At 40.8% G+C, this 15,959-nt stretch overlaps 2 protein-coding genes across 4 annotated transcripts in view; one reads left to right on the top strand and one right to left on the bottom strand.

Annotated features, from left to right (window-relative positions):
- Positions 1 to 8,504, top strand: part of LOC118225721 (sodium/hydrogen exchanger 9-like) — a 72,882-nt gene extending 64,378 nt beyond the window's left edge. For 2 of the 3 annotated variants that reach the window (XM_035414605.1, XM_035414606.1), the window contains 2 exons: positions 7,332 to 7,437; positions 7,607 to 8,037. In XM_035414605.1, the coding sequence (XP_035270496.1) occupies positions 7,332 to 7,437; positions 7,607 to 7,789 (289 nt within the window). In that variant the 3' untranslated portion in view covers positions 7,790 to 8,037. The other variant, XR_004764888.1, reaches the window with a different exon arrangement.
- A 1,459-nt stretch (positions 8,505 to 9,963) lies between these two features.
- chst2b (carbohydrate (N-acetylglucosamine-6-O) sulfotransferase 2b) lies at positions 9,964 to 12,598 on the bottom strand. The gene has a single exon (XM_035414607.1). The coding sequence runs from the start codon at positions 11,867 to 11,869 to the stop codon at positions 10,478 to 10,480; it is 1,392 nt and encodes a 463-aa protein (XP_035270498.1). The 5' UTR covers positions 11,870 to 12,598; the 3' UTR covers positions 9,964 to 10,477.
- Positions 12,599 to 15,959: the final 3,361 nt, after the last annotated feature.

The raw sequence follows: 15,959 nt of genomic DNA, 5'->3' as shown, positions 1-15,959 counted from the left end.
GACACCGGTCAGTCACAGAGCAAACAGTTTGTACCCAGGAATTAGACTATTAGGTCCTATGTGGGAGTGTGGTGAATTTCGTTGACTGTGCCTACACATGTATTCAGTTTGAAGTGCAGCAGCTTCACAGACATTTCTCAGAACAGAAAGCCTGCTAATATGCGCTGTAATTGGGGTCAAGTAGTGGAAAGGACAGCAATTTTCTTCTGAGAATGGGAGAAAAAACCTTCACTGTACCATTTTTAACTCTCGGTTTTACCTTCAATGAGCCAAGACAAAGAATGTACTGGGTAACTGCAGAGGTAGAAAGTAAAAGTCCTGCTATGTGGGTCTTCCATCTGCCCACCAGCCAGCTGATTTCACTAATTAGTTTTACCTCCTGTCAGAAGAATTGTGATAATTAGCAAATCCAGGTGATTGGAACAAAATACTGGGGATGACTTTACTTTCTGAACCCATACATGCAGTTATCCACCTCTGGGTAACCAATGTAACATTAAACTCATCTCTGCATTCAAATGTTTTATTTGCTGGTGGACAGACTGTACAGTATGTCATCTGCCCTCACCTTTGACCTTAACAGAGGCGTGCTGCTATTTCTACATGCAATGACACAAATAGACACCTGGCAGAGAAACAGCAGCTGGCCATTCCTCTTAGAGAACACGACAGGCCGGGATGTTCAGTACAACATAATTCAGCATCATCAAAGTGTCTCCTGTTACTGACCGACCTGCGGTAGCCAGAACCCCACGGCCCACTGTGTCTGAGAGAAAGCAGTGATTTTCCATTTGGTTCAGGAGGCACCCAGGCCTGGCACTCACTACATAAACAGTGGAGTGACCATCCTGCTCGCTAGGTTTTGGGTCTCAAGGATGTAGTGATAATGATGATGTTTGTTTTTGTTAGCATGTTTGCCTTTGTTGATAATGCAAATCCATCGCTACTATGTCCCAGGTCCACTGATATTGAGTGACATTTCCACATTTTTATTGCTTCTGCTTTTGGTTTTGTTTTAAGACTTAAAGATGGTATCCGTGGCTTATTTTTCTGTCCTCACTAGACTATAAAGCTTGGCTGAAATATGAGATGCTCTTGGCCACTGAAAGAGCATTAGCTCCCTGTTGCAGGGAGAGCCTGTGGATTAGACTCACTTGAGAGCCAATGATAGATGGATAGATAGATAAATACTTATATTTATACCCTGGGGGAAATTTGGTTATCAACGCAAACAGCAAACACAGCAGTGCTATATATATATATATATATATATATATATATATATATGGTACACAGAGACAGTAAGATATTGTGATGAGTGGGAAATTGTACAAGCTAATAGCCAGTGAGTGACAGAATGTCCACCAACAGTCAGTGAGGAGTGAGAGGTTACCAGCAGAGTGCTGATGAGTGAGTGAGGGCTTTAGCTAAGAGCCAGTGTGTGGGAAAAGGCACAAGCAAAGAACCAATGAGTGCAATCAGATTTATATCAAGAACCAGTGAGAGAAAGAGGACAGCAGCTGAGAGCCAATGAGTGGGAGAGGGCTACCGCCTCTAAGGCGGTGATTGGCAGTCAGCTAACAACCCCCTCAGTCTGTGTAGGTGTAGGCATGGGCAGACCAGTGTTGGCTGTGGCTTTTCCATTACTGAAACATGCTTGTGCTTCTGCCTCCTCCTTACACTCCCAGAAGGTTTGTGTTTCCACCATCTGTTCCCTTTTATTTGGCCCCATTCATGCAGCAGGGCATTTTGAGGTAACCATAGTAACAGCAGCAGGCACCAATACACTGAATTTAAATCAAGGCCATAAGTAAGGAAACTTTTTGGTCAGCAACAGTGATTTCCACTTAGTACGGTGTGATTTGGTATATTAGTGGCGTTGAACTTTATTTTACGTTATTTGCGACCTCTTGCCATTTTGATCTACAGGAACTGTTGCTAGTATTTCCTGTTTTGGATATTTCCTGTTGTACCCTTTCCCACTCTCCCCCCACACCTGCTCTTAGCTAAAGCCCGCACTAACTAATAAGCTGGTAACCTCCTCTCACTCCTCACTGGCTGTTGGTGGACATTCTCTTCTTTTGTAGAAACTACCCTTTTAATCTTTTGTATCAGGTAGGCAAACAAGCAGTCTGAGGAATGTCCTGCCCACAAATGGTTAGACCTGGGTTCACGGGACACGCTGTCTTCCATTAACATCCCCCAATGTGCATTACAGTGAAAGGCAGCGGTTCTATGGTCCTTGACATTTTAAAGTTGTCACATCATAGAAAGTCACAGGTCTGTCATGGACAGTATTTAAATATTCCACTGCCCTTGAAAAGTAATGAATACATTCCCAAGGCAAGTAAGCATTTTTTTTCCTTTAGTGTATGAAATACACCACTTTTTCTTGCTAACATGCTAGCTTTTTGTCATTTTGAGGCAAGTCAAATTTGGTGGTTTACATATTTCATCTACCAAAAGCCATTAGCGATTACTGTCTGCCTTATCACTTGGATTTATCAGTAAATCCAAGTTAAGGATGAATGTTGAGTCAATCCAGGCCAATGTTTCTTTTTAACATGAACACTATCATGAATGCTGTTCTGAATTTCTTACTGCTAAATTCAACCTGGGTTCTAACAGTATTTGAAAAACAAGATGTTTATTGTCAGGTGTGTGAATTGCTCTGTGTAGCTGCTGGTTGCTTTTAATCACCGTGGGCTGTTGGATTTCTGACTCAGGATGTGTGAAATGTCTTATGAGCAGGGAGGTTTAGGACTGGGCACAAAGTGGCTGAAGCAGCATAGCTGGCACTCGAGGCACCTGCTCAGCACCTTTTCCTGCCCGCGCCCCCACTGCCAACCTGCCGCAAGCGCTGTGCCGAGAGAGTTGGGATTTATAATCACCGTGTCCTGCTGCCATGGTTATTTCTGGTGCCGGGGAGCTTGGAGGAGGCTGGACAGTGTTAGCCCTCTCCGGTCTTTCCGGTTGTCACGGCAGCAGTGGAGCCATTGTGGAGACCGGCCAATTTCCAACCTTAATCAAAAAATCAAAAGGTGTTCCGGTGGCCCCTTCCCTCTCAGCCGCTCACCGGTCCTTTCAAGTAAATCCTGTTAGCGTGAGGCTGGGTTCCAGCGGTTCCTTGTTGCTTGATGGCGATAAGAGGGACAGGATGTTTACCTGCTGTACAAAATAGCACCTGGTCATCCGGAGACCTATCTCAGCTTATAAATGGAACTGTCAAAAGGGCAGCCTGCACTAGAGGGGAGAGAGAGCAGGTGTGTTCCCAGATAGTTCCACGGATTGATTATGCCACTCAGATGCACACACACACACAAAAAAAACCTTCTCAGGAGTTTGGGGGAGAGGGGTAATGACAAGCTCATCTCTGTCTTTTTTATCCTTCACCTTCATAGAGGAAAGGTTGTGTCTTACATCATATTTATTCTAATTACTGGGTGGAAATGGCCATCTCTGAGGAGAAAATGGGAAAGAGATGATGATAGGTTAAGTCAAGTGGAATCCATTCAGAGTATCCCTCTTCCCCTGAGAGAAATGGAGGGTGACACAACTGCTCATCTCATATGATTCCTCAGGATCAAATATCAGGTGTCAACATCTTGTTCTAATAAGAGTACTTTCCACCATCTGACATCATACCCTGTCCTCCATATTCACTACAGCCTAGCTTTATTTCCCCAGTGCGCATATAGTGTACACACATCCACTTGTATAAGCAGTTGTGCCATCCCATGGGAATAGGAATACTAATGGGTATGTACCGTGTGGAAACTTGCAGACAGTGATGCATGTGGCTAAAGCATGGATCAGTTTTTTTAAATGATTTGGAAGCCATGCAGTCACTAGCATTCCACTGTGCTGACTCATAAGTTAAAGGATATTCAGAGGATATTTCACAGAACAAAAGCATGTTCAGCATTGATAGGGCCCACGAGTTTCAGGAAAAAGCATAATGTCCCCATCTTTTCTGCAACTAGTTCACGGCTGAGGCAGAGGGGAATCTATATTCACTGGGTTCCCACTGTATCCAATCAGAGTGGAGGTGCTAGTGTTTCGGCACATGCTGTAAACGGTACTGTACCCACACTTTCAGCTGATGCACTCCACGCTTCAGCCATCTCATACCACTGTGTGTGAGTCACTCAGCCTTGGTAGACAGGACTTTCGGGAAAACATTCTGGACCAAAGCCCATTCTTGCAGAAAAAATAACTGTAGGTAATTAGGCTGATCGAAGCTATCAGTCAGCTAAACAATGTTTGTTTACAATGTCAAAGGAAAAGATTGTACTTTTTTTCAAAAGGTATTATTTCATTATTTGAGTGTGTGTGTGTGTGTGTGTGTGTATCCACTTCAGCTGAACCACAGTCTACAGAATTTCAAGCTCCTACAGAAGCTGGGCTAGTGATGGAACTTCATAAAATAAAGAACTCCCATTGGCTTATAGCAGATGAGCTGGTAATTATTAATGGTGCTAAATAAAACATCTGAAACCAGATCTTTAGTGTTACATTTTCCCTTTGAGCCAAATTACTTCACTCTGTCTAGAAAGATGAGTATCATCACACTGTATGAAATACACTATAAGAACAAAAATATTTTGATTGCAGAAGGGGGAAATCTATTTTAAAAGTCCCCAATTTGTTCATTAAACACTTTTGGGCAGCCTCAAACTGTGTGTGGATACTCACCATTTCTCTCCTATATTTCATGTTCCAGATGAAGAGAGTTGACATTTCTGTAAAACAAATAATGTTCAGCAAAGACACTTTCTTGCCTTTTTCACACAGCAGTGTAAACACTTTAAATTCTTTTTAGATTCTCTAAGCTCAAAATTGTTAAAAGCAATACTATTAATTTGGATGTCAAAATGTGAAAGCTTGATGTCTCAAAACTTTACTTATGGTGAATAATCAATTTTTAATTCTTGCAGTACATTATGCATAAGAGTCATAACACAACATATGTACTGTAAAATGTAGGAAGTGTATATGGGTTGGTTATTTCATTATGTAAAGCAAACCACATTCAGTCAAGTGAGAACTGCTGACCATTGTAAATAAAATTCACAGCAGCAGAGAAACTAAGCAGCAGCCCCCAGTTCCCTCCCCCTACCATTCCCCAGCATGGCTTCCCACATACAGTGAAGAAACGCTGACTACAGTTTTATAGCTTGAAGTCTTGACTGCTGCTTTGTTTTCAGTTTTCACATTCAGAGAAGCAGAAAGGTTTATTTTACTGTATGTACTACATATAAACAGAGCTCCGTAATGTTTGGAATAAATGCTTTTTTTTCTTGATTTGCCACTGTAGTCCACAATTTTAGATAATAATCAAACAATTGTGGTTAAAGTGCACATTCTGCTTTTATTAAAGGGTCTTTTTATACATTTTGGTTTCCCAGTGTATAAATTACAGCACTATTTATACATTTAAGGGCACCGTAATGTTTGGGACAAATGTCTACACAGATGTTTCTGATTAGTCAGGTGTGTTCAATCGCTTCTTTAGTGTAGGTATAGCAGAGTCTTGCAGTCTTGATTCTACGCTTTTGATTGGCTTTAGAGTCGGTTATTGGTGTCTGCCACATGAAGACCAGAATTGTGTCAATGAAAGTCATGATAACAATAAGAAAAAACAATCAATGACATAGGCAATGACAGTGACAATTATTCATTGTTTCATTTCAAACCCAATATGCTGGAGTACAGAAACAAAACAAAATAAATGTGTCACTGTCAAAATACCAAATACTTACGGACTGTGTGTGTGTGTGTGTGTGTGTATACTTAGGCTTGTATGCGGCTGGTCGGCCATGGAAACCTATTTCATGAAGCTCCCGAAAACAGTTCTTGTGCTAACGTTGCTTTCAGAGGTAGTCTGGAACTAAGCAGTGAGTGTTGCAATCAAAGACAGACGATTTGTACGGGGTACGTGCTTCAGCACTCACCGGCCACCTTCTGTGAGCTGGTGTGGGCTACCACTTTGTGGCTGAGCTGTGGCTGAGATGTTGTTCTACCTATACCCACTTCACAATAACAGCACTTTTGCCTGGGATGGATCAAGCAGGGCAGACATATGATGATGCACTGACTTGTTGGAAAGGTGGCATCCTGTGACAGTGCCACGTTGAAAGTCACTGAGCTCTTGAGTATGACCCATTCTAATGTTAATGTTTGCCTACGGAGACTGCATGGCTGTATGCTTGCTTTCATGCTCCTGTTATCAATGGGTGTGCCTGAAGTAACCAAACCCACTAATTAGAAAAGGTGTCCACATACATTTGTCCATGTAATATATATATATTATACGTAATACACATACACATACAGACAGATGATAAATTACAGGTTACGAATGTGGTGAAAGATGACTCATCTGACCATATCACTTTTTTCTACATTTCTGTAGACCAGTGCCTTTGGCTTTTGCACCACTGAATTTTCAAATGTGTCCGTCTTTGTAATTAGGGTTTTATGCACTGAAACCCTACTATAATATCCCTCCCAATGTAATTGTTGATGGACTGTTTTTGCTGACACAGTCTGATCATGTCCTGTATTGTCATTCTCACCTAAGGAAGACTTTCTCTTCCTTATATATCGCACAATTGCACAAACATCATGTTGTGCGCTTTCGACCACAATTTCTGACCCTATGTACTGATAGTTCTAAATGCAAATGTCAATTTAGTCACTGTTCCTATTGAAACACTAGCCAGATGAACAGTCTTAGTGACTGAACCCCCTGCCATCAGTGCCCCAAAACTGAAACCTCTATCAGAGTCACTTTGATCCTTTCCTCTTGCCACCTTGATCCAAAATCGAGGTTAACTGGGCCTGCTCAGCATTTTTATACATGCCACAGAGCATGATAGTATGTTACTTGCTTAATTGTATCATGCAGTACACCTTTATGGAAGCATCTGCATTTATTATGTTTCTCCACTCAGGTTTTTTCCTTTAATTTGTCACCCATCTGTACAGTATATCATAATGGTGTGTACTGATTTAAATGCGCACTGCAATATTTTTAACAAATGGCACCTGTTTCGGTCAAGGTTCCATCATAGTTACCTCCTTATGCAATTTTCCCCTTAGGGTGGCAATTCATTACATTATTGTGCCTCAAACTATGAACACTGAATGTGTACAGCATTTATTGCAAGAATGAAATAAGAACACATGTTCTTGTGTCAATGTCATGCGTGTTTGCCCCTGCAGGCGTGCACAGAATAATCAGTAAGTTTTGGATAACGAGAGGCCAGAAATGTGCAAGGCTCCTCTGTTTCTCTCCTTCCCTTCCTCTCTCCTTAACATGAGCACAGTTACGTTAGGCCTGCACTGACCCACTCTGGCCCTCCCCTGACCTCTACTCTGCCATCGTGGTGTGCGCCTCTGGGAAAACTACTGACCAGTCCACAAGCATACGAGGTTAGATTTTCAACCTCAAGTCTTATGTATTGCGCTTGTTTGTTTTCATGGCAACCTCTGAAAGTTGCTTTCCAAAAATGTGTTATGGGCTGCACACATGTGCAGCCACATTTAATACTGATAGCGCCGCTGCCATAGTGACGTGAACCCAATTCTGATTGGACTTCAGAACGTGGAGCGGCTAAATGACGTGGGGGCCGGCTGCAGCTCGGTGAAGCTGGACAATGCAGGGGAAGATGGAAGGGCAACAGAGGGCGATGCAGAGATGGTCACTGAGCCTGCACACCAAGATGACCTACTAGAGGGGGACCTCGGGCTGGGACACAGTGCTGACCCCGTTTGGAAAGAGTGACAGCCACGTCCATTAACGAGAGCAATCAGGAACAGCGCTCCTCCCTGAAGAGGTAGCAGAGAGAACCAAAATCCAGCATTCCAGGGACCGGATGTGGGCTTGTGGGCAGCAGCCTCTCAATGCTATTTTAAAGTTAATAATATTAGCAGGGATTTTCTGATTTGTGCCTTATATATTTATGGGACTGTATGCATGTGTGTGTGCATGTGTGTGAGTGAGTAATATTTTTATATATTTTTTCCCACGGCGTGCAGGAACTGGCGCCGTGGGCTATGCATAGCAAATTGTGGTCACTCACTCACGGACAACCTTTGAGGGACGTTTTGTGGGACGCATGCGCAGGTGGTGCCAGCTAAAATGTGTCTGCGGAAGTGAGTCGCGCCATGGGTCTGGACGGTTCCGTGGTTGTTACAGATTTCTTTCCCTACTCTAAGCCAAACAAATGGTATATTCCTATAGGATTCTTCAGAAATTGCCATGTTCCTATAGTTCTTGTAAAATATTTATTGAACATTTCTCCTGCTTTCATAAATAATTTAAATTTATTCCATTGAATTTAGCAGCTAATGTTAGTTTAGTCCTTATTTTACTTTGCATGAGAGTACTTAGATATTGTGCAAAATATTAGCAGTATCTGTGGGGTTTATGTTTATCACATCAAATTTCACAACAAATTTGTTTTGTTCACCTTCTTAATAAAAGTGGTTGCCATCAAGTCACTTATTCTGTATTTTTATTTTAAATAAGTTCAGAATGTTATGGGGTTTTTTTTGTTTTTTTGTGTTAAAATGCAGATAAAATGAAAATGATTTACTTTTATTACACAGGTATGTGCTACAAAGCTGAATTTCTACAGCATTTTCACTCTGTATACATGTTTTCTAAGTAAAGGAAAGGATAAAATCAACTCTAAGTTCAATTTATCAATTAGTTTCATGTGAATGTGCTTTTTTTGAATAACGTCACAGTGGCAAATCCTTCTCACTGATGATAGGCATCTCTATGCCTGTAAACTGGCCAAACTCCCTCGGCAAATTGGCTCAGATTGATTATTGTAGCTGGTACTTAGTGCGCAGAGAGTACACAAAGTACACAAGCCAAATCATTTATTTCACACTTCTTCCACTGCTGGCACAAGCAAGGAGTCATACTTTAATATTTTACATATCAGTCCCTGTAAAAACTGAATGTGTAATCAACAATTGTAGCATTCACCAGTCTAAAACAAATTAAAATCTGCTAATCCTATGATACAAGCAATATGATTCTTGGTGCATTGCAGAAGTATTCTTATATTCATTTTCAAATATACTTTTTTTCCACAAATTTTCTAAATTCCCTACAGTGCAGAAGATTTTCAGAACGTTCATGTCCCATGCCATTTCCAAGCCAGAGTTTTCAGAGCTTGTGGCTTTCTAAATGTTGAAATGTGCACTCCAAGATGTACCTATCAGTTTCTGGTTATATTAAGTCCACGGCAGTGGTCCTAAAATTCAGGATATAGTTTTTTTCCCCTCAATACTTTGATTCCAATCATTCAAGGAGGCATGAGAAAATGACATTTACATTAGGTACAGAACTCCAGGTGAAAGTACCTTCCCTGGAACCGCCAAGTATTCTTGTCCTGTATCTTCCTTACTTCTTTGCTCTTCTATGATCTATTGCCTTCTCACCTCAAGTTTTTAAAAAAGAAATGAGAGTTGTCATGCATATGTATATTCCTGTTTTTTACTTGTATGGATATTAGATTAGCACTGATTCACATTCCAGTCTAATGAAACCATCTTTCTTAATTAGCACTGCTTTATGGTACATTTCCAGGTGATAAACTGAAGTCTCATAGGTAAAAACTCTTGGTAAATTAATTGGCTTGTTCTTCATGCATTTTGGTTTGCAAACTTTTTTCTTTTTTTTTGCCAACAACATTCTATCTGATACTTATATTATGCAGTAGAAGTATTTGCAATAAGTTTAATATGACTGTAAATATAGTGATCATTGCTAATAAATTGTCTGCCTGGGAAAAATCAATAGCTTAGATGCATTAAACCAAAAGCCTACTGTATGTTGTGAGGGAAGCCACACATTAAAGAGGCACAAACCAATGGCAAACCAATTATTACAGAATGGCTGAATGAAACATTCTGATAGAGATGACCCAGTACTCACAATGCAACAATGCAACATTGCCAGCTCAAACAAGGAGCCTTTTCTCAATTTATTGTTTGTTTTTCTTCCACAATTTCCATTTAGACAGAAAGCACGCTGTATATCCTAACCACTTCTGGAGTAATGTTCAAAGTGTTAAGGTTTACCCAGAAACATCCAGATTTAAGTGTCACAATAAGATCATTTACACAACTGCGGTTTCCTTAGTTGAAGTGTACCGTTTACATTTTAATTAATAGCTGTGGCATTGTCAAACACATCCAGTGGTCCAGTTAACGCAGTGGTCCCATAAAATGCCACAGTGTTACGTTAAAAAAGAAACAAATATACATTCCGATGTGATTGAAGAAATCATTAAACCATTGACTTTTAAATAAAGCTTTTTCATTCAGCAAATATTACTATTAACTTAAGAACACAAGAATGATTGATGACGAGAACGGGCAATTCAGTCCAACCGGACCTTGCCCTTTCGCCTGCAGTACTCAGTCATAGTCATTGTCTTTGGTTGCAACACAGTCACAGTTTTGGGACTGTCAGTAAGGATTTACTCAGATCCTTTGCTTCACCAGCTGTTCTTACGCGCTCGTATCCAAGCAAAGCCATTGAGTGGTGACAATAGTCTTCTACTTGTTTTATTTGTTGAATGCTGAGCAGAGTTCTCCACGCACTGGCGGCTTGTGTCGCATTCCTGGCTGACACAATGAAAGGCTTAGATGATGAGCTTGTACCACTCGTCATGTTCATAGCGAAAGACTCTATGTCATGGTTGGCGGTCAGATTAACAAAGCGATAAACGAGCCGTAAAGTTTTAATTGGATTATCGACCAGATCTTCGTAACGAACAGCCATGTATTTCCCCTTGAGCCAGCTCGGTGGATTTAAGGCAGTTCTCAAAGTTCTGGAGGTCCGATCACATATTACTTCCATAGCTCCAATTGAATGATAGTCCGAGCCATCTTTTTTGTTTGCTTTATGGTTGGGGTCCACGAAAGGTATCCGGCGAAGTTTGGGGTCCCTGCTTCTGACCACTTGTAAGTTTTCACGGATCAACCCGTGCCTCGACTTGATCCTTGAATTAGCTACGGCCCTGGGGTCTCTCACCAGGTGAATCACTTTCAGGTCTAAAGATGGATCCTCCATCAGTGGGGCTAAAACGTTAACGTCCAAAATTCGTACCCCTTTTATAACCACAGTACTGTACTTGAGACACTCCTCTTCCAGGAGCCTTAAACTCTGAGGCGGGCACTTTTTGCACACTTTGTCGTCCACCATTCCCACAACGTCTTTTCTGTAAGCGGAGCAGAGGGGATACGAGCAAATGACCTTATTAAGCGTAGCCCCAAAGAGCCCGAGGGAGGTAAAATTCTTGCCACCTGGGCTGTTATACAGTTGGAAAACGGAGAGGTCACAGCGATACAAAGAACTTAGCATGTCTCTAGCAGCCCCTTGCAGAGATACCGCGTCCCCGGGGTACAGTTTCTGCCAGATGTGCCACATTGGCTCGTACAAAAAAAACACTTCTGGATTTTGGTTAAAGAGCTCTCCAAAAAAGGAGGATCCCGATCGCCAAGTTGTCAAAACGTATATTAGCTGTCTTTTTTTAGCCAGAGAGGGTCTGTATAGAAAGCGGATATCGGATCTGCTTTGATAAGGAGTGCTCCTCATCTGGTTGCATTGTTGTGGCTCTTTAGTCCATTTGTAGTTCGCCAGGTTCAACATTGTTAAGACCAGCAGTAAAAAATACGCAATGAACAAGACAATCCTCTTTCTGCGTAACACTTTCATCACGATACCTGGTTGAGCAATTATTTTAGAGTGATTTCTGTATGTTCTGAGCCTTCTTCCAAAGCCAGCATCCTTTTCCCAGGGTGCTATTAACTTAAGTTGTTGATATTGTTTGCTTCTCATTTATAACACAGGGAAAGTAGCCTATAGCTCGTAGCGCGCCGACGGATCTTTGTACATTTCAGGTCAAAATGGCCAATAAAAAGGCATATAACTGTGGTATTTCAAGGAGTGGCATTTACAAGAGACCAAATCTGATGGCAATCGACTAAATAACACCTATTACAGTCTGTTTTAATATTGCGTTCGCAATGCAAACCACGGTAACGCAGACCGGCTATTTTACTGCAGTGCGCAAGGCTAGGCTATACTTCAGCACAGAACTACAGCGAAAATACTCCCATCACAGTGCAAGCTGTTTTCGGCTACTCCAGAGATAACGCATATTTACCAGAACACTTCAGGCTACGTCTTCCTCACCAGAACCCAGGATAAACATTCCCAAGCAGTTCAAATAGTAGCTACAGCCATATGAGCAATCAATCCGGGTGATTGCTGTCATAACTAAATAATAAAATGGCAATAATTACGTGCGTCGATTTCCACCCGGGTTCATTTAGTTTGAATGTTTCACATAGAAGGTTGATCAGCCTCACATTCGGTATGGTTACCCACAGTTTTAGACCAAATATCCGCTATTACTTGTTCTAATGTGTCATATTGTTGTAACCAATTGAAACAGGACTGATTCAATCAGGGGGCTGAGGTGAAAGTCCCTCCCTTCCTTGCCTGCGATTGATGAATGTAACATGATTCTGGTTCAGATCCGCCTCTCTGTTGGCCGTCAGCCGTGTCCGTTATTTTTCGAGCTTATCCTATGAGATGCCAAGAGTTTATCATGAAGACCGCCTCGAGAAGCTGTGGTGCCAAGTGATGCAAAATGATGCTGGTGTTGAGAGTGAAATTTAGTATGTCTTTTCTTAATCCGCCTGCTTAATTCCTCTTCGCAATTCGTGGCACACATTTTGCCTATGGGCGGCCTAAGGTTGCTAAATGTATTCAATGAATGTTTTGCTACAAATAAGGACATGGCAGCAACGTTGCTGCATTAGGCTACGTTTCATCTGTAAATCCGTACGAATCTTATGTCTCGTTATTTTTTATTCGCCCTTAGGTCCTAGAATGACAGCATGTATGCATTTCGTAATGCATCATCTTTGTTGGTTTTGCTTTGGTGATTTGAAAGGAGATCATAGTGACTGTTTTGCTTGCCAACAGTTTGTGTGTTTGTGTGCGTGCGTGCGTGCGTGTGAGAGAAAGAGACAGAGAGAGTGTGCTTTGTTCCAATTCACTGTTAAAGGAAGACGAAAGTTAAAAAGACAGTTCACAAAATTAGGAGGAAGATGATTAAAAAGACATGTTCCTAATAAACCAAAATACACACATGAAATGACCAACTGTTTAAAAATTCTCTGTCAGTAATTTTAAATAGAATTAATAGCATAATTACCAGTGCATTGTTTCTGAAGAAATTAATAAAACTTAGTGCTGTCACTATTGTTCGGGGTGCTTTTGTCATTGTGGCCATTAAACTTATTCCTAACATGGCATTGTTCAAACTCTTTAGAATCAAAATTTACATAGGTTATTTAATGATGGCTATCCAGCAGGTTGTAGATAGCTTAGAGAAGCCAGCATCCCTATCCTTCCACAACATTAGGACTCCTCCCCTTTGTGTTTGTTTATGCATGCATTTGCTTCATTTCTAATACCAGTCCCAAAGGTTACTAACCAGCGGGACCAGCCCAAGCATCTGGAGCTCACTGACACATGGACCCTGGACAGAGGTAGCAGAGAGAGGCTACTCTGTGCGCTACACTAGCCCTTAAAGAAGCAAGGCAGATACTGTAAGGAATTCAGCAAATGTGGCTCTGCATGGCAACCCCACTGATCACATTGCTTGAAGCCTGCACCGTGTGGGCCAGGCCCTGGGAATCCCTTCTACGCATTTAGCTGTTATGTTGTCTTCATTATTTGTGCACCCCTTGTCCACGGGGTCAGAAATGACCCACCCTTGCCAGACTCCCTGTGATAAAATCTCTTCATTGAATTTTAAACCCCAAATCAGTATTCTTCATGTAGAAAAAACCTGTCGCTCATCCATAAATCACTGAATAACTGTCTTTTCTACCGTCCCAAGGCTGCATTCCTTCCATCTGTACCACTTGTTTTTGATAATGATTTCTTATTTCATAACTGCAAGGTTAAAAAAGACTCATGAGACAAGCTTTGTACCCTGATGCTGTACTGCTTTTATAAATAAAAAAAGAGGCCAGTGTTGAACTTTTTCTAATGGTAGGATCACGTCCAGTAAAAGTAATCAAATTTGATGCAGAAAAAATATAATTTAGGGGGTTTTCACTGCAGTTAAATTTTCGACCCTTAGGGCAACAAGAGGGTTAATTTAGCTCCACAGCCCTTATCGAGCAGCACTCTTGCGTACACAGGGAAGAGAACACAGATATCCTGTCAGGGTTCTGTTTGGCTTAGACTTGCATCCTTCCCAATGAACACATGCCATTTCAAGGGAAAAAAATGCAAGACCTCATGGAACTGCAGAAGGATCATCAGAGAGAAAGAATAGCATTACAAAAAACTTTCTTTGACACATTTTCATAAGGGCTTTTTTTTTCTTTTCTGTGGAACATTACTGATGTTGTCGGGCAGGAATGCAAACCCGCAATAAAGTGGAAACAACCTTACCTGCCACCGTGAGACAACCCAGCTGAAGTTTACAGGATCATTGATCTGAGAGGCATGGCTTCACTACCTAAAGGTGTTCGTTGTAACTACTTTAAGCTGTCATACAGATTTAATCCATAATATGTAGCTGTACCCACCATCATAAATTCCTCTCTCACCATCCATCCTGGATTTTAACATTAGTGGCCTTGATTTAAGACCTATGAGGAACTCTTTTTTCAGACACCAGAGCCAGTAATAGTCCCTACAACAACCATGAAATGCATGGCACTTGCTTGATTTACACACGTAGCATCCATATAGCTTTGTTTATTCAGTTTCCTTTTTGTCTCATTCTTCAAGATCTATTTTGTTGCTTCTTGTTGTTAATAGTATTTCTCTGTAATTAGACCTAGATTTAACTTCATCACAACATTTTGGTGTATTTAAAAGTCTGGATTCAGGAGTGATGACTATGCAAGTCTAGTTATAATGAGTGTCTAGTTTCAGTTCTTCCTGCGATTTTAAATGTCTGCACTTGTACTACAATTCTGAAAGGGATTTCCAATTACCTATTCCTATTTGGCCTTTATTTGTTAATAAAACGTTTTTTATAAGAAGGTTGATACTCACTTCATCACAATTTGTCTTCATTTGATACTAATTAAAGCAGTGGCACTATCATGAGATTGTATTGTTGCTACTCATAATACAATCTGTAGGTTTCTTTGCAGAAGATCGCCATCAAGTGGTCAAAATGTTTTTTATTCTAATTGAGGAGCATTCATTATATCTTATCACTGGTCGTTTTCAGTTCACAGATTTGCATCACTCGTCAGTACAAGTGAGGGAATTATGTACGTTTTGAAAATTTTGTGATTTCACAGTTGTATATTCCAGAGGTGAAGAACTTTGATTTCTGTGGGTGTGAGATATTCGTAATTTATCTGAAGATTTCTCTCAATAAAAATGTTAATTTCATGCATACTGAGTTTGTTGTCCATTTCCTTTAGTAATGTCATTTCTGGTGAAAGATACAACCGTTAAGACAATTTCCTTGCCCAAAGCCTCATTATAGTAAATTGTCTGTGCTACCAGTTAAGAGATTGAGGGATCATTACCTTAGTTAGAAGGAGTCATAATAGGTCAGCTCACTTGAAGCACTCTTCAAACAATGCATATTTAATGTGTTGTCCTTCTAATGCCAATTGTTGGGTATGAGATAAATGTCAGGACATATGTGTTAATTGGCTGTTAATTAGTTAATTAGAGTTCATGTCTTGATCATGAGTTGAGGATGTTTGTCCTGTTACCTTTGAGCCATTGTTCTTCACCTGAACTATTCCTGTATAAATATAGCTGTACACACAGGTAGATGTACAAACACAACAAACATGTACGTTCAAGTCATTAGGTGTATTTTTGTAAATGCAACAACTGACTCTCACTGCTGAATTCTGATAAATTTTCA

This window comes from Anguilla anguilla, chromosome 4 (assembly GCF_013347855.1).
Source record: "Anguilla anguilla isolate fAngAng1 chromosome 4, fAngAng1.pri, whole genome shotgun sequence".
Classification (NCBI taxonomy): Eukaryota; Metazoa; Chordata; class Actinopteri; order Anguilliformes; family Anguillidae; genus Anguilla; species Anguilla anguilla.
Note: the sequence above shows the minus strand (reverse complement) of the source record. Positions and strands in the feature narration are given on the sequence as shown.